Source organism: Oryzias latipes, chromosome 20, assembly GCF_002234675.1.
Source record: "Oryzias latipes chromosome 20, ASM223467v1".
NCBI lineage: Eukaryota > Metazoa > Chordata > Actinopteri > Beloniformes > Adrianichthyidae > Oryzias > Oryzias latipes.
This window is the reverse complement of record NC_019878.2, coordinates 17,831,806-17,857,138: the sequence shown is the minus strand read 5'-3', so window position 1 is coordinate 17,857,138 and position 25,333 is coordinate 17,831,806. Positions and strand designations below refer to the sequence as shown.

The 25,333-nt window shown below is 35.6% G+C and overlaps 3 protein-coding genes and 1 long non-coding RNA gene across 5 annotated transcripts; 3 read left to right on the top strand and 1 right to left on the bottom strand.

Moving 5' to 3' along the window:
* Positions 1-621: 621 nt before the first annotated feature.
* Positions 622-17,039, bottom strand: LOC101164190 (cystatin-B). Of its 2 annotated transcripts, XM_020712505.2 has the most exons (4): positions 16,907-17,039; positions 2,364-2,440; positions 2,164-2,265; positions 622-911 (listed from the first exon to the last, which is right to left on the bottom strand). In XM_020712505.2, the coding sequence occupies exons 1-4, from the start codon at positions 16,995-16,997 to the stop codon at positions 789-791; spliced, it is 393 nt and encodes a 130-aa protein (XP_020568164.1). In that variant the 5' UTR covers positions 16,998-17,039; the 3' UTR covers positions 622-788. The 2 variants fall into 2 exon arrangements, 1 of the variants encoding a protein (XP_020568164.1); XR_002292601.2 differs by lacking the exons at positions 622-911; positions 2,164-2,265; positions 2,364-2,440 and adding an exon at positions 16,793-16,820 and having other exon boundaries at positions 16,907-17,018.
* LOC101163934 (cystatin-B-like) lies at positions 13,891-15,267 on the top strand. The gene is made up of 3 exons (XM_004081066.3): positions 13,891-14,078; positions 14,186-14,287; positions 14,972-15,267. Exons 1-3 carry the CDS (start codon positions 14,010-14,012, stop codon positions 15,098-15,100), a joined length of 300 nt encoding a protein of 99 aa, XP_004081114.1. The 5' UTR covers positions 13,891-14,009; the 3' UTR covers positions 15,101-15,267.
* Positions 16,047-16,985, top strand: LOC111946646. The gene is made up of 2 exons (XR_002872356.1): positions 16,047-16,087; positions 16,773-16,985. It is a non-coding gene; the product is annotated as an uncharacterized LOC111946646 (long non-coding RNA).
* A 5,103-nt stretch (positions 17,040-22,142) lies between the features above and the next one.
* LOC101163695 (cystatin-B) lies at positions 22,143-23,317 on the top strand. Its single transcript, XM_011488948.3, has 3 exons — positions 22,143-22,328; positions 22,427-22,528; positions 23,021-23,317. The coding sequence occupies exons 1-3, from the start codon at positions 22,182-22,184 to the stop codon at positions 23,147-23,149; spliced, it is 378 nt and encodes a 125-aa protein (XP_011487250.1). The 5' UTR covers positions 22,143-22,181; the 3' UTR covers positions 23,150-23,317.
* Positions 23,318-25,333: the final 2,016 nt, after the last annotated feature.

The following is a 25,333-nucleotide window of genomic DNA, read 5'->3' as shown; positions in this document are numbered from 1 at the left end:
CGGGCCTTACCTCACTTACTCCCTGGGCGAGTAACCCCACCAGCGCCCCCCCCCCCCCCCCCGCACACATACAAAATTTGACAACATCCTCTTGTGTTCCCTATCTTCTATTTAGCCATTTTACACAAAAAATGCATGAATTTTCAAGACTCGTATTACAGGGGGGTCAAACTCAGTCACACAGGGGCCTAAGTTAAAAACACTGCTCAATAAACCTGTTCTGAACTGCCTGGTTGGAATGAGGTTTCATTGTCTGAGTGAAAGTTTCATTTTGACGTGCGCTTGTTTTATGTGGCACAGATCAGCATCACTGCTCCCAGCAATGTTGCTCCCAGCAATGAGCAATGTTCTTCACATTATAGGTGAGTTAAAAATACACAGTAATCATGTGTCAATATGTCACCTCTTGTGTGTGGCCCGGACCTTTGCTCATTTTTCCGTATTTGGCCCTCACCAAAAAAACTTTGGACACCCCTGCATTAGTCACTACAAAATATCACATTGGACCCTGACACCCTAAAATCCATAACACAAAACATGGAAGCCATGTCAACAGAATGATCAGACTTTTTTTCACCTTTAAGGCCCCCAGTATTGATAAAGAGAAGAGACAACACAAAATCAGAATAAATCTGCTTTTATTATTCACATATCTTGTACAAACGTGTGAAATGAATGCCTACAGTCTGCTGGGGTTGTGATGATTACATGGCAGATATTAAAGGATTGATGGAGCAGATTACTTTAAAAGTTGTAGGCACTGATATTTTGACGGATGCAGGGTCTCTTTACTGGATGGGATCGTCAAGTCTCTTGGGGTATTGAATGTTAGTCAGCTCAAGTTCTCCACCATTCCAGGGACGTTTGTGCCAAACCTGAACGTGCACATATTTATCTCCTCCCACATGGACCTAAACAGAGGAGCAAGTTGTACATTATATATTTTCAAATACTAATCAGATACAATTATATTATATAGCAATCCCATTAGAGTTTGGTACAATTTAGTATCCATTTAGAGATTTATCTTTAACTGCTACCCAGTAGGTTGATAACAAAGAAAACAGCAAATATAATTTATTTAATATCAATTAAACCCAGAATAAAGAAATTTACATTTATTGAACACATTAAAGCTAATGTGTATTATTATACTTTGCTCTCCATAAAAACATATTCTGTCAAAATTGTACAAATATGAACATTCTGCTGAAGAAAAACAAAGCCTGGAAATATTAATAATAAGGAAAACAAATCAAATAATCCTCTTTTCTTTGCTCTTGTGTATATTTTATTAGATCTGGAGTCCAAGCATCCTTTTTAGCAATAAGTGCATTTCTGCTTAGTGTGTGACGTCCTGTGTGTGTCTTTGTGAAACGTATCAGAGGGATTTTTTTAAAAAAAAACTGCTATTGTGAATTTAATTTTTAGGTCTTATAAAAAATTAAAAACTAAATCATCCAACACATCAGTGGGATTACTCCAAAAATATTTGGCATTTTACAAATTTTGTGCAACAGTAAAAATCCTAAAATAAAAGCTATAAATTTATCAACAACTGATTTATTGTTTATGTCTGATCTCTAAACACCAAACAAACGCCAGGCTAATGTAAAAAAAAATACACTTTATATAGAAAATAAAGACGGGTAATAAAAAAGTCTACAATAGTTGATAAAGAATGACAGTAATAGCATGAGCTGAGTAATCTAAAAGCACGCCATGATCCTGGTGTTGCGCAATCGAGGCTGCGCGCCCTGCGCTCCCATCTGCCTGCGCCCACTACCCCTCCCCTTTTCCTTCACACACATTTGCGGCCTTCTCTAAGACAGGAGCGGCGCTGCTGCGAGGGCGCCATTTTACAGGTTTCAGGATGTTCCAAAATCTGCGAAATAACAGATAATAGAAAAACGATATTGGCGCAATTTGTTTTTCTTCCAAGCACGGACACCAGAAAGGAGGAGCACATTACTCCAATTCTGGAATCTTTGCATTGACTACCAGTCAGCTTTAGGATAGATTTTAAGATTCTTATTTTAGTGTCTTTTATTTAGTTCTAATAGAATTGGACCTTCATTTTTGATCAGGTCAAATTCTTTTCCATTTTGGAAATCCTTAATGTGATCATAGTTTTCTTTTCCCTCATAGGGTAACAGTCCTTACCTTTATAGAATAACTGATTCCAGCCATGACCTGAGTCTTGTAACTTATTGCCACGAAAGAATTAAATTTTTTTCCTGCCATCCCTTCCGCGCGATCTTTTACCTAAATCGAAGTGAGATAAAAGAAATAAATTCACAAACAAAAAAAGGCGATGCGACTTGTAAATTTGCTTTAAATGTATTTTCGCTTTTTCTACTTACTTGATTGCAGATCTTCTGGATCTCTTCATCGGCCTTCCTAGTCTCAGTGAGTCCTCCGCAAAGTGGCATGGCAGCAGCTTTGTAATGAAACGTAGTAACAGAGGAAGAAGCAAAAATGGATGAGATTGCTCTCAAAACCCCTCTATTTAAGTGAGGAGATTAGCCCAAAGGCAAGACAACTCAACGGTTGGAATGTTTAAGCATGAAAAAATATGATCAATCCTGAAAGAAGCAACGTCTGGCTTTTTAAAAACTCTGCGGAATGCACCATGTTATGCAGGTTAGGCAGGCTTGTTCATTGAATGATGAAGTTAAAAACTTACTTTTTCTCCCTGACTTTTAACTCAGTATGAGATGTTGATTTTATTGATTAGCATTACTTTTGTTTTATGTTATTTACTTTAGATTGTTGTTTTGTTTTATCTTTCATTGTTAAGCACTTTGGTCAGCCTCTGTTGATTTTAAAAGCGCTTTATAAATAAAGTTGACTTCAAATCAAATCAAATCAACCTTTATTTATATAGCACTTTTTCAACATATGTCACTCAAAGTGCTGTGCATAAAATACAATAAAATTTAAAAACAAGATGACAAGACAAACAGTGCGACAACCCCCCCCCCCCCCCCCCGCAAACAAACACACACACACACACACACACACCCACACACATCAAAAAAATAATAATAATAAAAAAGCGATAAAATGATAGAATGTAGAGACCAAGCTTTGTCCTGTAGTGGGGAAACGATATTTTGGGGACATGTCCACATCAGCGACCCCCACAACCCAAGTTCACGGAGAAAACTAGCACAGAACCCCCCAGATCCAATCAAAAGTGTCAGACCCAGGAGATCCCACTGCAGCGACCCCGTTTACTGAGAAGGGTCAGTCACCGATATGGAGGATCCCTCAGAGGAAAACACTGGAGTGTAATAAAATGTAAAAGGAATAAAATTAAAATATATATAAAATATAAACAAAAAACAAATAATTACACAAACCCTATTAGGCATATGAAATGGTAAAAGCGACTTAAAAATTAATAGAATAAATAAATAAATAAATGTATTTACATACACATATAAAACTAGTTAAAAGAAAAAAGAAAAAATTAAAATATCAAAAAAAAAATCCTAAAATTCAACTAAAAGCTAAATAAAAAACGTAGGTCTTAAGCCTTCCTTTAAAAACATGAACATTCTGTGCGGCCCTGAGGCTCTCTGGGAGGCTGTTCCACAGGCGAGGTCCGTGAAAACTGAATGAGGCCTCGCCGTATGTTTTTGTTCTAACTTTTGGAATAACCAAAAGGCCGTTTTCAGAGGACCTCAGGGTCCGCGAGGGCTCATACTTTAAAATCATGTCAGATAAATATGAAGGCCCGAGACCATAAAAACATTTGTAAACCAATAAAAGAACTTTAAAATCAATTCTGAATTGAACAGGGAGCCAATGCAGCGGTCTTAAAACTGGTGTAATGTGTTCCCGCCCCCTGGTCCTTGTCAACACGCGTGCCGCTGAATTTTGCAGCAGTTGAAGATTTGCTATTCTTGTTCTGGGAAGACCAGAGAGCAGGGCATTACAGTAATCTAATCTGCTGGTAATAAAAGCATGCATTAGCCCCTCTGTACTGGCAAGAGAGAGAAATGGGCGGACTCTGGCTATATTTTTTAGATGATAAAATCCTGTTTTTGTGATATTTTTAATTTGTGGGATAAAATTCATCTCAGAGTCAAAAATGACACCCAGGTTTCTCAGACTTGACTAACTCTGGCCTTAAACTCTTGCACAGTAAGATGATTCTGCAATAAACCATGTTCCTGGTAACATTACATCAGCACCTCAAGCTACACTTCTGACTGAAAGTTTAAACATTAAAGTGATCTAAGGAACTTGTCGGAACAATCCCATTTATAAGAATAATTTAATACTCCTTCTGGAGTATTAAATGCTGATCAGATGGCGTTCTCCACCAGTAAAAATTTTGAAGAACCTGAGTGAGCATAAAATATTCCTCCCACATGGCCCTAAACAGATAAACAAGTGACTTTTAAATTTGTTTTCAAATATAAAATCAAATTCAACGAACAATCCCCTTTAGATTAGCATAAACGGATCTTTTTACACAGACAACAAAGAGTTAAATGAAGTAAACTGTTCTTGTTACAATAAAAATTCTTTTAAAGTATTTAGTTCCAGCTACAAACTGCGTTTTGTAGATAATCAGAATAGTTTTTACTCTAGCATTTGCCCCGCATGAGCTTTTGTCTAAAACAAACCATAATCAGAGAAACATTTTCATGAAGAAAAAGGCTGTGTTTCTTGTAGTTTTGAAGTCATTTCCTTTCATTTACTTACTTGATGACAGATCTGCTGGATGTTGTCATTAACTAATTTAGCCTTGCTGAGTCCTCCATCTGCATCGCAGCTTTGTAAAGAAACAGTAACGTAGAAATGTGCAAACATGGCTGTGATTGGTTTTACACACTTTCAGTGTAAATGAAAAGAGTTGTTGGCCCAGAAGGGACCCAACAGTTGTAAGCTGTGTAACAGAATAAATATGAATCCACTTGCCAAAGGAGTTATCATTATTTAACCATTATTTTTAATGGGCTCTATCGGTTTGTGTCTGAATTCTATATCCAGCAGCAAAAACGTATTAGTTGTGACACAGACACATCCCAAAGATTGAGAGAATAAAGTATGGAATTGTTACCCTTATTGACAGTAAAATGTGTCCAACACAATAGGCTTTCAGCTCTCATCTGACTGCTGTTGGATAGGACAAGTTTAAAAAAAATTATAAATAAAAAAAGTGAGAGACTAAAACATGGAATTAAAGACAAGTCATTCCAAAACCCTTCCAAAAATGTGGACAAACCTGAAAGAACTTTGGTACAGAGCCAGTGACCTGACATGGGTAAAAAGATAATTAATTTGTTAGAACGAAACAAGTTGTTTCCAAGAAATAATGGTTTGTTTCCAAGAAAAATTTCACTTGAAAAGTCATTCTTAAACACGGATGTAGGAGCCCTATTGAGAAAATGTCCTGTGGGTTTCGCTGTTTTCATTCTTTTACCGTCAATTATGAATTGATTGATTACCTGACCTCAGACAGGTGTGCATGAGCCAGATGGAGAAAAGGCTTTTGACCACTTGTGCAGGAAATGAAGCAAAAGGGAAGTCAAATTCGTTCAGTAATGTAAATAATAAAAGAAACAAATCAATTGCAAAGTTGTTTGGAGTGAAAGACTCATTTTCTTTGTCGTACAGGAAAACGACAGCCCGCTTGGCGCGTCAGTCAAGTCTGGCGTCGCACATCTCAGTGTATCAAAGGAGCTAGAACTTTGTTAAACTGTTTCTAGGCCCTTAGCTCCTACAACTGATGTGAGAAATACTTGGATTTACAGCAGATACCTTCACATTTCTGTCTGTGTATATCTCATTACAATGCGTGGAAGACACAGAGGATGTTTAGAGATCAGATTTAAAAAATAACAAAAGAAGCTCTACAAAAGCATCAGTAATAACGTCTCCATGTCTGGATTCATTCACAGTCTCTAGTAGGCACTCCATCCTGCCACTACACCAGTGTCTCTGTGACTCACATGAATTCAAGAGGGGAAAAAAAACAATAATCAAACTAGGGGATCTATTTATTATTTTCTCAATGAAAATAAGACAAATATCATAGTGAAAGTTTGAACATTAAACTGACCTAAAAAACTTGTCATAACAATTATGACTGTAGAATTGCAAAAACCTTCACATAATTGGAAAGGTGCAGTTGACTGATTTGCAAAGGTGATCAACAACTATTTGAAAAGGACTTCAAATTAGTTCAAATTAACAACAGAAAATGAATGGAGAAACAGTTGCTTTTTAAGTAAGACACACCAGGAAGAGCAAAGTTCTGGTAAATATCCTAAACACTGGTGAAATTGATGTCAAAGGGAGTGTTCTTCAAAGACCGTAGGGCAGTGCTTTTCAAATAGTGGGGCAGTAGTAGAGGTTTTAGGCACAGGTAGAATAAAACCTTGAAGGAATTGGATTGGTGAAAGGTTGAGAGGTGACGTTTCCAACTTTGTAAAAACACAACCAAAAAAACAAAGAGCCAAGAAGCTGAAATAAAAGCTTTGATATCCAACATTCATGCTGGTGCAATTTGTTCTGTAAGTCTTTTCTGTGCAAAAGACAACAAAAAGAAAGAATCCAGATTTAAGTGACCAAACAAAATTTAATACTGAAAGTGGTTTCCTCAAGAAATCCGTCTTTCTGTCTAGACTGAGTTATGTAGTTTGTATTTTGTATTTTCTTTTTTATATACTTTTTTGTCACAGCAGAATATTATTTTGTCAAAACAACGATCCATCCATTCGTTTTCTCATCCTCCTGTTTCCCTTTCAAGGTCAAGGGGCTGTCAGAGTCTTTACCGCCTAGATGGCTGAACGCAGTGTAACCCTAGACAGATTACCAGCCTGTCGCAGGTCAATATGATCAATTAATAATATTTAACCAACTTATTTTTTTATTATTTTTTTACAAAATGTGTTTTAGCTATTCATTCATTTCATCCTGTTCTGCTCATCTGTAATGTTTATGTCCAATCCTCTACATCTGCAGGCTGTGGAAATGTCATTTCTCTACACTACAATGTATTTGTCTCCCTGTTGTTGTTGGACTGCTCCCCCTACTGGCACAATTTAATATCACCATCGTTTGTCATCATCAAAGCATGTGACTGAAATTGCACTTCCAATCACCACATGTAGATGTGCCATCAGCATTCAGTGTCATAATGTCCTGAACAGGGGCAATGCTAGTGAGTGTTTTGCATTTCTGTGTATATTTTAAGAGTGTTATTTGAGTTGATTGTTCATGCTAGTAATTATTTATTTTGCAAAATGACTATAGTGAATGGATAGATTTTAGCTGTTGTTTTATTTGTTTAAGCTCTAAATCATATTTATGAAGGATAATCCTAATTATTGTATTTATGTTTCTGTTTATACTTTCACGCTTCCCTTTATTAAACGTCCAGTTCGACACACTAGTCTGTCGCGGGAGTTTGATTTTGAGGAAGAGTGTAGCTGGTTGTGAGCACCTGACAAAAAAATAGCAAATTTGTAGTTTCAACAACAGTCTGGCCTTAAAAACAAATATTTTCTGAATTTGGTCACAGAAAAATTGCTTTAGATGAGAGCCTGACACCTTAAAATCAGCAGGATCTTCCATTTGTGTTCAGCTTTTTGATGTCAGAGGATCTTAACAACAACCTTTAAAGCAGGGGTGTCAAACATACGGCCCGCAGGCCGGATACGTCCGGCCCACACATGAAGAATAAAAATCATAAGCATGTTTAAAAAAGAAAGCAAGTTTCTAGTCCATTCCTGTGGCGAGTTATGATTTTTTAAAGAAATAACCGAAATGCGCAATTCCGCCACTAGGGGGAGCATGGGAAAGCTTAACAGGTGAAACAACATAACTGCATGTGCCAAAAACGAAACCTAACAGCTTTGTGTCTGGGTAGGCGGTAGTTTGGTTCCCTGTGAGCCTCACCACTGAAGGATGATCAGTAGTGACACCCTAATGACCAAAATGTTGTCAAAAAGAAAAAAAGGTTGAAGTGAAGTCCTGACCTTTCCAGGAAAATGGAAAGTGTTTTATTTGTTCATGGAGCTAAATGCAAACCTGCAAGCTTGGTATGTCATCAACAGGTTCTCCAAGAATATAACATTCAGCACCACTATGAGACTCTCCACAAAGAAAAGTTTCAGCATTTGCAGTTAAGAAAAAAAAGATTTAACAACTATTAGCTGGACAGATAAATAACCATCTGGATTTACTGCAGCCGTGACGTCAGTGATGGAGCACTGAAAGCTAGCTACCTTATTGCAGACAAGTTGGAGCAAACATCCAATTCATTTTCAGATGGTGAACTTATTGAAAAATGCTGAAGGCTGCAGAAGTCTTGTTCCCAAAAAGCAGTCGACCTTAAACATGAGTCTGTCAAGAATTAAGATCAGATCCAACATCTCTGAGGAAACATGGGCAGCCATATGAAGGAATCCAGTCATTTATTGTATTTTCAGTCACTTTTGATGAAAGCACCACCATCACAGATATGTACAGCTGTGCATATTTATTAGAGGTGTTAAAGAGACGTCACAGTGGAGTTTCTTGAATTGATGGACACAACAACAACTGATGACATAGTCAGCTCTCTAGTTACTGTGCTGGACGATGTTGGAGTGAACTGGTCACATGAAGTAATTTTGGTCACCAATGGCGCTCCATCAAAGGTCAGGAAGAAGGCAGGTGTTGCCACAAAATTCAGACAGAAACCAGGAAAAGTTTCTTATAATAATGAATGATAATAATAATGGACACTTCATTGTGTTTTGCACATTTGAATGTCAGTAAATGTGTTTCTGCACAGGATTTGAATCCTGATTTTGACGGTCTTCTGAAGTTTCAGGAGAGAATAAAGGTTAACTCCAAATTATTATGTTCACAAATGTTTGCAAGTTTAATTTAGTGTAATTTTGTGATCGTTTGGACGTTTACATTTTAGGAAGATGTTTCATTTTTTTCTGTAGCCCCTCTTGAATTTATTATCAGGATTGCTTCAGTGTCAGATTTAAAATATTCAGGCTGTATAAAATTGAATAAACCAATATTTTTAAAGTGAAATTAATTTTATTTAAGATCCATTGGCCTCTGTGAAAGAATGTATAATAAGAAATGATTAGGCCACCATGTTAGTTGAGGCATGTTTTCCAATTGGGTAAAAAAACAAAAATAAAGCTGTTGTTTTGCCTTTACGTTACTGGTCCGGCCCACTTGAGATCAGACGGGTTGAATGTGGCCCCTGAACCAAAATGAGTTTGACACCCCTGCCTTACAATTACCGCTATGAAGCCCATTGAGACATCTGTAGTTCGAATTTGCGCTAAATAAAAAAATTATTTAATTGAATTCGAGAATTTATACAGTGATTGCTGTCTTCTTATGCCTTTTACAAGTTTCCATGTGCATGTATTAGGGAGTTAATAAATTTTTTCTGGCCTCACGGACTCAAAAAAATAACTCTTTGTTTGAACTCAATTTAATTGTGGGCAGGATTTCCATCCAATAAATATGAGTAACCCCACCTCAAAGAAAATTCTTCCATGTAACGAAATATAATTGAGTTAGTCGAACTCAATTTTATCAAGAAAGGCAAGGGGAAAAAAACATGCAAATAAAACTTCAGCCAGCCTCAAACCCAGAACCTCTGCATGTTAAACCCACTAACTTATCCACTGAGCCATCCACTTGAGTCTTTTTTTGGGTGAAAAAACATTGCACCATTCAAATTTTCCTCCCCTCTGTTCTCTTTCTTCCTCATACAATTACCAATGACACAAAATGTGCTCCACTGATTCTTCCCCTTTCCTGCAATCACAACTGCACTGACGAAGGTGAATCAAATGCACGGGCTCAACGTGGGCAGGGTTAACTTTCCACAGCTTGTTCACATTCCTCAGCGTTCCAGCATTCCACTATGTTGAGCAGTTCTGCAGGCTGCAGCCAGGGCTTACTCGAGGTGTGGGGGGTCGATATATTGTGTGTTCGGAGGACGGAGCATTTTAATTAATAGCATTCTGAACTGTGAAAAAGTATTTCCTTTATGTAAAAAATAACTTTTTTTTTTTGTTCATAGCTGCATATTTTGTCACAGAGTGTAATTGTAAAATGAAGCTTTTTAAATTGTGTGCGTTTAATGTTAAAATTGTCCTCGTTGGTCACCCATAAGCCTTTTTTTTGGTTCTACTTTTCTGAGAAAACAGGACTTCGAATCTTTATAATCTACAAAATCGTGCACTCTGCCAGTCAACCACACTAACGGCTACGTATGTAAAGATCTGCTGGCTTCAGCTGCTCATAAATCCGTTCTGAACTGCCTGGTTGGAATGAGGTTTCATTGTCTGAGTGAATGTTTCATTTTGACGTGCGCTTCTTTTATGTGGCACAGATCAGCATCACTGCTCCCACTGAGAGCAATGTTCTTTACATTATAGGTGAGTTAAAAATACACAGTAATCATGTGTCAATATGTCACCTCTTGTGTGCGGCCCGGACCTTTGCTCATTTTTCTGTATTTGGCCCTCACCAAAAAAACTTTGGACACCCCTGAGCTAAACAAACCAACCGCAAAGGACACTGGGATATTCTAGATATAAAGTAACAGGGTGGGAAGAAGAGAGTTTGTGTAGTTTCATTGCTGGTTACATTTTTGTATTAATGTTTTTAAACAAAATTGGGAGCTTTATTGCTTTATATACTTGGTTAATAAAATCAGGAGATGTATTAAATACAATTGAGATGAAAATTTATTATCATAATTAACTAAACCAAATAAGATATTTTTCCATGTTAAAATAAAATGTGAATACATTTCAGTTTTTATCATGTTTGTTAATTCGTCCCATATATTTTCAGTGTACTTACATGTCCAAAAAATATGAATCAACGTTTCCTCAAACTGAGAACAGAAAGAACAAATTTTAGTAATATCCTCTTTTAGAATCAGAATCAGAAAAAGCTTTATTGCCAGGTTCAGTAGAGCGCACTTTACAGAACGAGGAATTTGACTTGGTGTATAGTGCAATTAAGAATAAGTTAAAAATTAAGATTATTGCCAGAGTACATTTGCATGTACTGATTTGTTGGATAAAACCTATGAATGATCTTGAATGAAACCTCTTTCACTTTGTTGTTTATAAGATATTTGTTTGGCAGAAGCCAAACCTTTTCCCAACAAATTGGACCATCAAAGCGGAATTCTTTTACTATGACGCAGCAGTGGCCAGTTTTCCTGTAGAATGCTGAACTCGTTTGATCCGGTTTCATGCCTGGTAGAAATATTGCCAACAATATCAGATTAATACTAGACATGATTGATTATAATGAATATATTAAAGATGATCGTTTTATCTTATTTGTTGACTTTTACAAGGCATTTGACACAATTAGTCACAGTTTTATGATTCGAGTTATTAAAGAATTTGGATTTGGTAAAAGATTTTTAAAAGCAACTGAGGTTCTATACAATGGATGCAACAGCTCCATTAAACTGGCACATGGTTCAACTCCCAGATTTGACATTAACAGAGGAATCAGGCAGGGATGTCCTCTCAGCCCTTTTCTCTTTTTACTAGTTGCTCAGGTTATGGCCCTTCATATTAAAAAATGTCCATTTCGTGCTATTACAGCTTTAGGGAGAAAATTGAAACTCTCTCAACTAGCAGATGACACAACAATTTTTTTTGGCCAATAAACATGAAAAACAAATGCAATCAAAGGAATCAGGGACTTTTCCGGAGTCTCTGGATTGGAAATGAACCTTAACAAATCTGTCCTGTTTCCACTTAAAGATTGTGATTCACCAGAAATCAACGGTATTCCAGTTGAAACTTCACTTACATACCTTGGTATAATTATTGATAAAAAGGAAAAAAATCGCAGTGATGTTCATTTTAAGCCAATAACTGAACAAATTATCAAAAGATATAATATGTGGTTAATGAGAGATCTTTCTCTGAACGGTAGAATTCTATTATCTAAAGCTGAGGGAATCTCTAGATCTGTCTATGTGTCTCTGTCTTTAGAAATGCCAAAACACATCTGTAACCTATTAAACAAAACATTATTTGATTTTATTTGGAGGAAAAAATGTCATTACTTAAGGAAAATGTTTTGTGTAACACCAGAAAATATGGGGGCTTGGAAGTATTAACCTTTGAAACTTTATACAACTCTTTTAAAAAAAAGTCGTTAAGTAATTGAAAGGGGAAGACAATATCGGGAACAGATTTCCCAAATATATATTTGACACAATGGGAGGCATTAAATTCTTGCTAAAATGTAATTATAAAATTGAAAAATTACCCACAAAACTTTCAAACTTTTACAAACAAGCCCTGCTGGCCTGGAAACTCGTTTATAAACACAATTTTTCTCCAACAACTTGTTTTATTAGGAATAACAGTAATGTAAAATACAAGAATAAATCACTTTTTTTCCCTAGATGGTGTGATAATGATATTGTTTTAATCAGACAACTTTTCAATTCTCATGGACATCTTCTGACGTATGAAGAATTTCTTTTAAAATTCGGTATTCCTGTTCCACCCAGAGAATATGCCATAGTGTTAGATGCCATTCCAACCAGTCTACTTCAACTGTTTAAAGGGATTTATAACACAAGTCAATTAAGAACCCAGACAATGTTTTTGGACAATGTGGATATTTGTGTTAATTCAGTTTCCAATAAGCAAATAAGAAATCTTTTACAGACCACAACCTTAGCTGCTGGGAAATTCTATTCTGACTCCAAATTAGTGGACATAAACTTGACTTATGCTTTGAATATTAGTAATAAATACTGTCTGAATAACAAAATAAAAGAGGTGTCCTTCAAAATATTGCATTGTATATATCCTACCAAAAAAACTTTGAGTAGATTTGTTGTGGACATGGACCTGTTTAGTTCATTCTGTGGAACTCGGGAGGAAACTATTTATCATCTGTTTGTGGACTGCAGACATACAAATATGTTTTGGATTGAAGTGGGAAACTATATTGGAAATATTACTAAACAAACTGCTACATTTTTGGATAAAGACATTATTCTGGGTTACTTTAATGTCAAAGTAGACAAAGATTGTATCTTCATTACACAATTGTTTTTATTATTGGCAAAATTCCATATTCATAAAGCCGAATGGTCAAACTCCAAACCTAAATTCCAGCAGTTTTTGAGTGAAATCAATCAGTACTGTACCATTATCAAACATCTGCAAAACCAAAAAGCAATTCGAACTGATTTGATTTTATGAAAAATTTAAAATTTATTTAACCTCAGAGGTATTTGAATTAATGATTATTTTTGTCTTATGTTGTATATGTATGTGTATATATTTATATACTTTTGTTGTATTTCTTATATTTCTCTGCAATATGTACACATTTCAATTCCCCCTGAGACATTCACATTGTTATTGTATTATGTTGTTTGTCAATAAAGTATGAAAAAAAAGAATGCAGCTAAAAAAATAAAAATAAATAAAAAGAATGCAGCTATTCTGATGATAAGACTCTTTTTTTGAAAGATAGTGGTCAAATTCGTCGAGCATTAAATCTAATAATTGTAGAGCCTTGATTTTTTGTAAACAATGCATGTTATATGTACGCTCCTCTGGCATATTTGAATTTTATTTTGTAAAACTGTGTGTTTGTACTGTATGTACTTCTATTGTATGCAATAAAGCTGTAAAAAAAAAAGGAATTGCTGAACTCGTTTGTGAGCCTCACCTCAGAATATACGATCTTTGTGGCTGCGGGGGAGAATACATGGTGACGGAAAATAAAATATTAAGTTAATCATTTATCCTTATTAAAAACAAATTTTACAGTTTTAATATATTGTCTTTTTTAACCTGTTAGGAATCATGTTTGTAAAAAAAAATATTCCCCCTGCGGTTACGGTACAGTCCAGACCAAGCGTCACATGACTCTCCTGACTTGAAGGAACGCTTAAACTCACTCCAAACCAGTTTTTGCTTATTTATGTGTTATTATTGTCTCACAACAAATCTGCAGCGATGCCGATGCGTGGAGGACTCACCGACGTCAAAGAAGCTGATGCCAGCGTCCAGCAGATCTGCGATCAAGTCAGTAGAAATACAGGAAATAACTTCCAAATTACAAGTAACGCGGTCTCTTCGTAGTTTTTTGTTCACGAAAAATAAAATGGCTTATCTATCCCTCTCTGTTTTAGGTGAAAGCTCACGTGGAGCAAAAGGCAGGAGCAAATTTTGGCGTTTTTACCGCGAAGAGCTACAAGACGCAAGTTGTGGCCGGAACCAATTATTTTATAAAGGTAAGAACTGCTATTTGCATCAAAGCAAACAAAGTTTCGTTGTGTTACGTGATTTTGATTGTTGGTGACGGGTCCATCTTGAGAGAGTGGATATGAAACTGTGTTTTTTTTTAATTCATATTTATTATATAGTTATTTTTATATTTATGGGCCAGCGTGTAAACTGAGATTTAGGAAAAAGGGATGAGATAGGACCAACAAGAAATCAAATTAAATCAAATCAAAAAGTGATTAATCACAGTTGACAGCTATTTAAACCTGTAAAAGTGTTTAAAAAAGAGAGAGAGAGAGAGGGCAAAAAATATTGTGAAGGCGTGAAAGCTTTGATGTATTTCTTTTTTTCTGGGTATAAATGATATACGCTGTTTTCTTTATGTTGAATCAACTGGGAACCAGTTAAATATTAGAGTAGATGACTTTATTAATCCCACGATGGGGAAATTCATTGATCCGTGGCAGCAACAACGACATTCAGAAATAACAGCAAAAGAAGACATAAAAAATGACATTCATATTAAATAAATAAATACTAAAAATAAAATTATTATAAAATAAAATAAAAGAGATAAAAAAGACTCTAAACTGATAATGGATACAAACTTGCATCAAACTCTAATGGGATTGTTCTATAATAAAATTGTATTTGACAATATACAATGCATTGTAACTTGCTCCTCTGTTTAGGTCCATGTGGGAGGAGATGATTATGTGCACGTTCGGATTTGGCAGAAACTCCCCTGCTATGGTGGAGAACTCGAGCTGGCTAACATTCAACACCCCAAGACCCACAGCGAACCCATCGAGTACTTCTAAAAAGACCCTACATCCATCAAAATATCAGTGCCTAAAACTTTTAAAGTAATCTGCCCCATCAATCCTTTGATATCTGCCATGTAATCATTATAACCCCTGTAGACTGTAGGCGTTCATTTCACACTTTTGTACTAGATATATGAATAATAAAAGCAGATTTATTCTGATTCTGTGTTTACTCTCCTTTTATCATTACTGGGGGCCTTAAAGGCGAAAAAAAGTCCGATCATGCTGTTGACTTGGCTTCCATGTTTCGTGTCATGGATTTTAGGGTGTCAGGGTCCAATGGGATATTATTTTGTAGTGACTAATGAACCAAGTATGATTTGAAGCCAAACTGTTTATCATGTATGCCTTTGTAACATGTAATAATTTTTCTATGGAGGTGGATTTTTTTAATCATCATGCAGAAGATAATTTATAAAACTATTTTGTTTTTCTTACACTAACTGATAAATCAATACGGCAAAACACAACCTAATCTCCAATTTCACAAGTGTCTTGATGCTAACTAATGGATTTAAAGTACAGTGAAGTCAATAAGTATTTGATGACCCTGTGATTTAAAAAATTCTCCCGCTTAGAAAACATGGAGGGGTCTAAAATGTTCATCATAGGTGCATTTCCACAGTGAGAGACAGAATCTGAAGAAACATTCAGAAATCCATGGTACGCTTTTTTTAAAGCAATTTATTTGTATATTACTGTGACAAATAAGTATTTGATCACTTGATTATCAGATAGATTTAAAAGCAGACCTGCTGTTCTGCTTTTAAATAGTCAAACTCCACTCTGCTCATTATTCTAAATTAGTGGCACCTGTTTGAGGTCGTTAGCTTGCATAAAGGCACCTGTGCACCCCACAATCAGTCAGAAGTCTAACTACCAACATGGGCAAAACCAAAGAGCTGTCAAAAGACACAAGAGACAAAATTGTAGACCTTCACAAAGCTGGAAGTGGCTACGGGGCAATTGCCGAGCAGCTTGGTGAGAAAATGTTTGAGTGATAAAACAAATGACAGTAAAGAGAATGTATATCCATTCTGCCTGTAGTTTGCTGAACTTTTGCTGCCATCTATTGATCAGTAAGTGGAACTGCTCTTTCCACAACTTTAAAAGTAATTGATTTTTTTAACTTGACTTTACTGCAGAAAACGTTTTTTTTTTAAATGGAATAAATAAGGTTATCTGAAATGATTAAAAAAGTTAAAACTCACTAAAGGTTGCATAGAGACTAAAATAAACACACTAAGTTTAATTTAACTTTTCAGCTCTAAAGGTTGGAGACTTATTATGCTGTGGCTGATTTTTAAATAATTTATTTTATTACTGGAACAATTAAAGCAAATATATACAAATTCTTCAAACAAATCATCCAGGTCCAAAATGTAATATTTGGATAGTTTTATGATAATATAGCCAAAGGTTTGAACTGACCAATTAAACAGTAATCTTAAGAAAAATTCTAAGAGAAGTTCAGCTAAGTAAGTCTGCACTCATTTCCCATCATCCTTTAGTTTAATGGATTTAACTAGCTTTCAGCCCCTCTGAAGCTAACATTAGCAGTGCAACAAAAGCGCTGAGCCATATTGGAACTATCCAGCCATACAGTTTAGAGCCAGGTGCCAGCTCAGACGAGGAGAATGCAAAGTATGGATTCATTTGTCTGCAGGTGAATGGATTGGACTGGAGTGCTTCAGAGACTCCTCCAGGACTCCCACTGGCGTGCATTAAAAACACAGCTGAAGTTTAAAGGCTGCCAAACATCTCCACACATGTTTCCCCCCCCGTGGTATTAAAGCTTACATGGGAGGTTGACAGCCTGAGGAATGCGCCCTTCCTGGTGTTCATCCGGGTCTCTGACGTCGAAAAGCTGAATGTCACGGTAAGTCAGCATTGTCTTCAGCTGCGAGTGGGTCACCACGAAGGCTTGATCTAGAAAAACATATACAGAAACGTATAGTTTTCATTCAATATTGATGCTATTACATTGATTTACTGTTGATTTTGCAAAGTCCTCCAGTGAACTTTAACCAAACATACTATATTATTCGAGTTCAACAGGAAAGTATTAGAGTGAAAGTACCGCATGACTGACTGAAACTCTTTAAACTTTAAACCAATTCTGTGTTTTTATAACCTTTTTTTAAAAGCCAGAAAGGACACGTTAAAAATGAGTATGTATTGCAAAAATAAGTCACAACTTGTCTATTGACTGCAACACTATTTTTTTTTTTTTTTTTTTTTTAAATTGGTCTCTGAAACCAAAGATTTCAAATGTTTAGAACAAGAGGAACAGCTTTGGATTAACAGAGGAACAGAATTAAACAACGGTAATCTGGTGAAAACAGGAAGTAAATAAGGTGTAGCTGTCAGTAACAGGCCCAAAAAAGGCTGAAAAGAAACAAGCACATTTGAATCCACAAGGGAAAAAAACAAATAAACCAAACCAGGAGTTTCACGTTTTTTGAAAAGCTGCAGCCACAAAGCAACTATTTAACTGTTAATATTTTAAAAGACCTGAAAAACAAGTTTTAGAAGTCTTAAAATGAGCTTTTCACATGAATCAAACCATATTTAAACAAGTACAGAGGTTGCTGCTCTGAACCTTTCCTTTTTGGGAGGCTTCGTCTATTATACTACACAAATGACTAAATATGAGTCAAATTCAACAGTGCAAGGAGTGTAAGGATTTATTCCCACCACTGCTTGTTTCTTTTCCTAACTGTGTATGACTCAATATTTCTGAATGATACTATGAGTATGTATTTATTAATCTATTTGTCTGCCTCAAAAAACAACTTGTCGTATAAACTTTCAAAAAATATTATATATTTTTGCAGAATGTTTCACCTCTATTACTTTAAGTCTCAAATTGGAAGGCACATTTCACCAGCCTGCAGGAAGGAGAGCTGTGTTCACACCAATGAAAAGTCCATGTAATAACACGTAAACACATTTTTCAGGCTTCTGGATTTGAAACTCTGGTGTTCAAAGTTTCTATATTCAGGCTCTACTTAATGTGCGCCACTAAACGTGCGTTGCAAGGTCAAACGTCACAAAGTTTGACCAATCAGGGGCTCAGATTTGGTAGTGACATATGCATGACATCCCCTTTAACTCAAGGAAATGCCAACCACTTAAAAAATTGATCATGGAAGAGAAATTGATAACTGCAATTTGTGCCTGGCCGGTATGATATGACAGCAAGTCTTTCAGTTATCGGAGTAGAGCTAGAAAAAGCCTGGAGCAAGATTTGTGAGATTTGCAGAACGTCAACATTTCACACCACGTCTTTTCCAACTGTAGGTAGTGGACATGTGCTGGTAAACAGTAGAAAAATGAGAAAAAGCGCCACTCTGCTTATCCAGTGTGACCACCATGGGCTAAATGTGTGTACAAGAACCAGCGTTCAGCTTTGGACACGCGTCACATGTGTCTGTAGCTTTTGAGGTCTGTGTTCTTTTCTGGTGGTGAGCGTAACAAAAATTTTTGTGCTTTTTTTGAATGTATTTTATGACTCATTTCTGTCTGTATGTTTAATTTTTCCATAGTTTTCATGCTGTCTTACAGTGTCTCATGGTGTAAAACTGTTTTAAAAGCAACAATAAAAGAAAGAAAAGACATTATCAGTATGAATCCTAACTAATGAACTAGTGCAGCCACATGCCTTACAATATTTTTAAGTATTTTTTCATATCCTGTTCATTTTTTGTAGCATCATCTTTAAAGCTTCAACCCAAAAGTCATGTCCTTTCTTAACCCTTCAGAGCCAATGAGTGACATCCTAGTCTGACAGCACAGAGTTAGCTGCTGAGGCGTGCACAACTCCTCTGGAATGAATCCCTGCCTGGATTGAGACACTTCGATGCTTGAGCAGTGCATCATCAGCTCTCTAATTTGGCCTCAACAGACATTTTACCACCCCAAGGACTGCTTTAGTTCTTGGTTCCTCCTTGCTTTCTCTGTGTCACAAAATGGGCAGACGGCTGGTTCTAGAAGCAGCAGATTTTATAAACACAGCTAAAAGTCCACAAAGCTAAATCAGGGTCAGGCAGGCAGGGGTCAATAACGAGCATGAGAGCATCAGAGAAGAAAAGAGAGTAGTCAGGATCCAGGCGAGAGTAGGGGCAGGCAGCCGGAGTCAGAAACAGAACAGGGTCAGGAAGTCAAGAAATCAGAATAGTAGGTCAGGTCAGGATATGACACTCTGTAATGCAGGCAATGAGGCACAAACAATACTTTACACTGAGTGAGGCTTGGTACAGTGCTTAAGTTTACTGTGAGTGAATGCAAATGAAAGTCAGATGTGTGGCATCCAGAAACTGTTTGCCGGGGTTGCTGGGAGATGAAGTTCACTCAGAACTCTGGAGACGGTTCCCACTGGTGACCAGAGGGGGAGACAGAGTTCTGACTTCTGACACTGTTAGCCCGAGGTATATTTGTATCACAAAAATAAGATGCTTACAGAGCTTTTTTTTTCATTTCTTTTCTCACTTTTCTGCTATAATTATCTGAAACAACTGCATTTTTGTTGGCTTTTAAGCTTTATTAGATGCTCATGTAACTATGTTGGAGGTTAATAATGGCAGAACCAAACATCCTCCTCCAAATGACAAAAAGGAAACACATTTTTTTGTTTTTTATTTTGAAATACTTTAAAAATTGACAAATTAGATTTTTTTTTTCATTTTCTATTGACATCATATAATTCACATCATATTTTACAAATAATACATTGAATTTTTGGAAAACAAAATACATTTCATCTTTACGTGACGTGTGAGACCTCAAAATGCCTCACACATTTTGTGAAATAGCACAAAAACCTATTTATAATGCTTTAGTGAATTAAAGATTTGCGTGCAAGGAAGCAATTTACACCGTGGCTATGGTTTATGCCTTCAAACCAGGATTCATATACAGAACTTTCATGAATTCGAACAGCTTTCAGGAAGAGAGGGAAACCTAAAGGGAAACATAAACTTGCCTCCAGGTCTGAAATTTTTTCCACAACTCTTTGAAGCCATATGAGGAGTAAAAAACATGGAAATGTGAGTGACTGAATTGTTTTTACACAACTAGTGCATGTCAGTATATTCAATGAATTATTATGTTCTGCTTTTTTCTGATACAATTTATTCTCCCACATTCAACAGGACTTGTAATGTGTTTATCAAGAACTTTGGCAAAGAATCTCTTGTCCGGTTTGAGTTGAACAGCAGTTCTTCTGTTGTACTAAGAGGACCTGATGCATCATCAAAACCTATTCAAACTAACACAAATCTAGGTCAGGTGACCAGATTACACAAAAAGTCTCTCTATTGAATTGGAACTAGTTCAGGATTAGGCCGTCTGTCACAAAATAGTTTTTCATTCATTCTGAATTTTTTAAAATGCTTTTTAATTGATGCCACTTGCAAATCCAATGCTTATCATCTTTCTAAAGCAATAAAAAAAACTATAACATTTGTAAACACTGGTTTAATGTGTCTTCCAGCTGAGATGCAAGTCAGAATAAGCAATGTGTCAGAGAAAAATATATATTGATAAAATAAATATTGACCCTTTTGATGCCTATAGATATGTCAAATCACCTTAATTTAGCATCTATATGAAAGCAAAAGTACGGTATGAGTGATTTTATTTTTTATGGATGGAAATAAATTTATACATCAAGGGGTTTGCTGTTTGGCTGAAAGTTCTTAATTCAAGTTGTCAGACCTAAAGTCAGTCTAAAAACACTTTTCATGATATTTATATTTTCATCCTATATTCTTGACTTTCTGAAGCATTCCATATTAGAATCCAATTATTCCACCTTCAGCTGTCTGAGTCATTTCAATTTACTTATTTTCTGTATTTCAACTCAACTCAACTTTATTTATATAGCACTTTCAAACAACAGCAGTTGATACAAAGTGCTGAACACGAAAAATAAAGAAAACAAACACTAAAACACGTTATAACACAGGATTAAATATAGAAAGATAAAAACAATAAAAACCAGTACAAAACATGCAAACTTGCCTCAAAGGGTTGTGCAACAAAATAGTAAGTTATGGGTACCGTCATTTTTGTTCAGCCCTATTTCATTTTTTTTTTTTTTTCTTTTTTTTTTTTTTTTTTTTTTTTTTTAAGTAATTCTGTTAGTCAACAACTTAAAAGTAATGGCTGATTTTGATTGTTTCATTTTTAGTCAATTTTAATTTATTGTTACTTTTGAACGTTTCAAGACATTTCAGTCAGCATTGGGGACTTTCTTTCTTTAACTGAGGGGTACCAACAATTTTGTCCACCACTTTAATTTGCAGAACTCTTTGTGAATTCAGAATACTCTGTAGAAGAGTAGAAGAGGTGAATTTCTTTTAAAGAAGACATTTCACAAGCTCTGATAACCAGTTCTACAAATAGATCTTTATTTTTTAGTATATTTTAAACCGTTAAGTATAAACTTTAATTTAAACATAATGGTCTTTCTAAACTTAAATGTAAGCAGCATTTAAACAAACTGTATTTGGATAAAGCACAGAGCAAAGATATGAATATACTTTTTTTTACTACATCACTTTTAACGTTTTTCATTTTTACTTTTTAAAATTATTTTCCTTTTTATTTTTAAGCTTTTTTTGAATTTTCTGATTGTCAGCATAACACACCAACCGCAAAGGACACTGGGATATTCAGAGGTTTAAAGTAACAGGGTGCTGAGGACAGAGTTTGTGTAGTTTGTGAGTCATCTTTGCTGGTAAAATCTCAAAGCGAAATTCTTTTGCCATGACGTAGCAGTGGCCAGTTTTCCCGAAGCATGCTGAACTCGTTTGTGAGCCTCACCTCAGAATAAACGATCTTTGTGGCTGCGGGAGAGAATATATGGTGACAGATATTAAAATACTAATTTAATAATTTATCCTTATTTAAAAAAAAATACAGTTGTAATTTATTGTTATATATACTTTCCTATAAAATAACAAATCATGTTTTCTTTTTTAACCTGTTAGGAATAATGTTTGTAAAAACCTATCCCCCCTGCAATAATGGTACAGTCCAGACCAAGCATCACATGACTGTCCTGACTTAAATGAACGCCTTTAAGTGCAATACAATCCAGTTTTTGCTTATTTACCTGTTATTATTGTCTCAGAACAAATCAGCCGTGATGCCGATGTGTGGAGGACTCACCGAGGTTAAAGATGCTGATGCCAGCGTCCAGCAGATCTGCGATCAAGTAAGTAGAAGAAATACAGGAAATAACTTCAGAACAAAATTACAATTCACGCGGCACCTTTTTTGTTCATGAAATGTTTCTTTGATCACTTTTTGTAGATAAAAGCTCACGTGGAGCAAAAGGCAGGAGCAAACTTTGGTGTTTTCACCGCGAAGAGCTACAAGACGCAAATTGTGGCCGGAACCAATTATTTTATAAAGGTAAGAACTGCTATTTGCAACAGAAAGCATACAGTTTACTAATAATGTTACCTGATTTTTATTGTTGGTGACGGGTCCAAGAGAGTGGATATAAACCGTATTTTTTTTTAAAGTTAGTATTAATATATGGGCCAGCATGTAAGCTAAGACTTATGAGAAAGGGATGAGATAGGACCAACAAGAAATCAAATCAAATCAAATAGTGATCAATACAGTACTCAGTAAAAAGGTGAAAAAAGGGCAAACACTCATAAAAAGTCGTAAGAGTTTTAATGAATTTCTTTATTCTGGGTTTAATTGACATTAAATAATGACGTTTGCTGTTTACTTGGTGATCAATCTACTGAGTACCAGTTAACGAGAGAGAAAAAACCCTAAACTGATAATAGATACAAAATTGCACCAAACTCTAATAGGATTGCTATATAATAAAATTGTATCTCATTTGTATTTGAAAATATACAATGCATTATAACTTGCTTCTCTGATTAGGTCCATGTGGGAGGAGATGATTATGTGCACATTCGGATTTGGCAGAAACTCCCCTGCTATGGTGGAGAACTGGAGCTGACTAACATTCAACACCCCAAGACCCACAGCGAACCCATCGAGTACTTCTAAAAAGACCCTACATCAGTCAAAATATCAGTGCCTACAACTTTTAAAGTAATCTGCCCCATCAATCCTTTAATATCTGCCATGTAATCATCATAACCCCATGTAGACTGTAGGTGTTCATTTCACACTTTTGTACAAGATATGTGAATAATTAAAGCAGATTTATTCTGATTCTGTGTTGTCTCTCCTTTTTATCAATACTGGGGGCCTTAAAGGTGAAAAAAAGTCTGATCACGCTGTTGACGTGGCTTCCATGTTGCGTGTTATGGATTTTAGGGTGTCAGGGTCCAAAGTGAAATTATTTGTAGTGACTAATGAACCAAGTATGTTTTGAAGCCAAACTGTTGCTGAGACTGCAAATGTGATTAGACTAATTCTTAAAATCTTTTTGTGTGTGGTGGTTTTATTGGACATGACTGTTTATCATGTATGCATTTCTAACATGCAATAATTTTTCTATGGAGGTGAATTTTTTAAATTATCATGGGGAAGATAATTTATAGAACTATTTTGTTTTTCTTACACTAACTGATAAATCAATATGGCAAAACACAACCTAATGTCCAATTTCACAAGTGTCTTGATGCTAACTAATGGATTTAAAGTACATCCATCCTATTGTCAATAGTATAGATGAAAAAGTGTGTTTGTTGAATTATGCTTTCATTTAAATTATGCTCAGTCACGTTTTGGAATTTATATCATGTTTTCCCGGTTAAAATTTGTACCTATTTGTCTGAAGTCAGTTATATTCTGTATAAATGTGATCCTGCTTTTCTGTTGCAGGTTGTCTGTGTTGTCACTATTGTTGTTTGTAGCTTTATTAGGGTAGCTTGTAGCATAAAAAGAATAAGCATTAGAATAAAAAATAATTGTTCACAACACTTAGCAACTGAAAAGAAAAACACAGCAGTGATGACTGTTGCAACCATGTGAACTGGTGAGTCACTTTCTGGTTGGTCTTGAGACTAAAAGTCATCAAGAAAGGTTGATAAATGATGCAGCTTCTGTATTTAAATCAAAAGCTTTGATACTGATTTATCCTATTTGTGTTAGTTAACAGAACTATGATTGTTATCACCGTAAGAATAATCTGTTTATCCATTCATTTAATGTTAAGAATTCACACAAAAAGTTTTTCATCGTCCATAGCAACACGGTTAACCGCACCTCTTCACTGAGATTAAGGGTTATGCAATTCCTGACTCATAATCGTTCTGAAAAGTTTCTTAGTTCAGTTTTTTTTAGTTCTTTATTTAAATGAACAATTTAGTTTGATATTTTTAGTTAGCAAGTTATGATATAGTACACTTAGCCAAAAAAAAAAAAGAAGAGCCTGAGACTGGGAAAGGCCTAAGCCAGGGTGGACATTTTAACTCTGGGTCGCAAAGGGTTCTAAATTTGACAGAAGGGGCAGACCAGGAGCAGATACGTGGAGTGTTTTTTTTTTTGTTTTTTTAATAACTTGCTCTTCTGTTTAGGGCCATGTGGAAGCAAGTGTTTATGCTCACACTTACGTTCTTCAAAATCTTTCCTTTGCTGGTGGAGGACTCCATCTGAGCAGCATTTCATACTTCAAAAGTTCCAATGACTACATTGAGTACTTTTAAAGAACCCCTAGTGCAGGGGTGTCAAACTTATTTTCACTGAGGGCCACATCAGCATAGTGGTTGTCCTCAAAGGGCCAGTTATAACTTATACATGTAACTAAATGTAATGAAAAATAAAAGTAACTATTCCTCTTTATTGTTAAATAACTCATCAATTTATTGTACTTTTTTAAAGTGACAATTCCAGTTGCATAGAAAACATATGTTTGCTTGTTACTGTAGCATACCCGACCATCATTGCCACTATTTACAGACCACCAAAACCAAACAAGGATTTCATGTCAGACTTCTCAACTTTTCTAACATATATCTCTGCTCTTTCACCAAATGTTTTATTACTAGGAGACCTAAATATTCACCTGGATAATGTTAACAATTCACTTACTAATGATTTCCTATCCTGTTTGGACAGTTTTGGTTTTCAACAATTTGTGGATTTTCCCACTCACTCAAAAGGACACATTCTGGACTTACAGTTTTTCTCTGTCGCTTTAGTACAATTCTCAGATCAGAATTGAAGTTTGCAAATACGTGTGTGCATTTCTCAAAACAATTTGTACAAACAGCAAAACTCTAT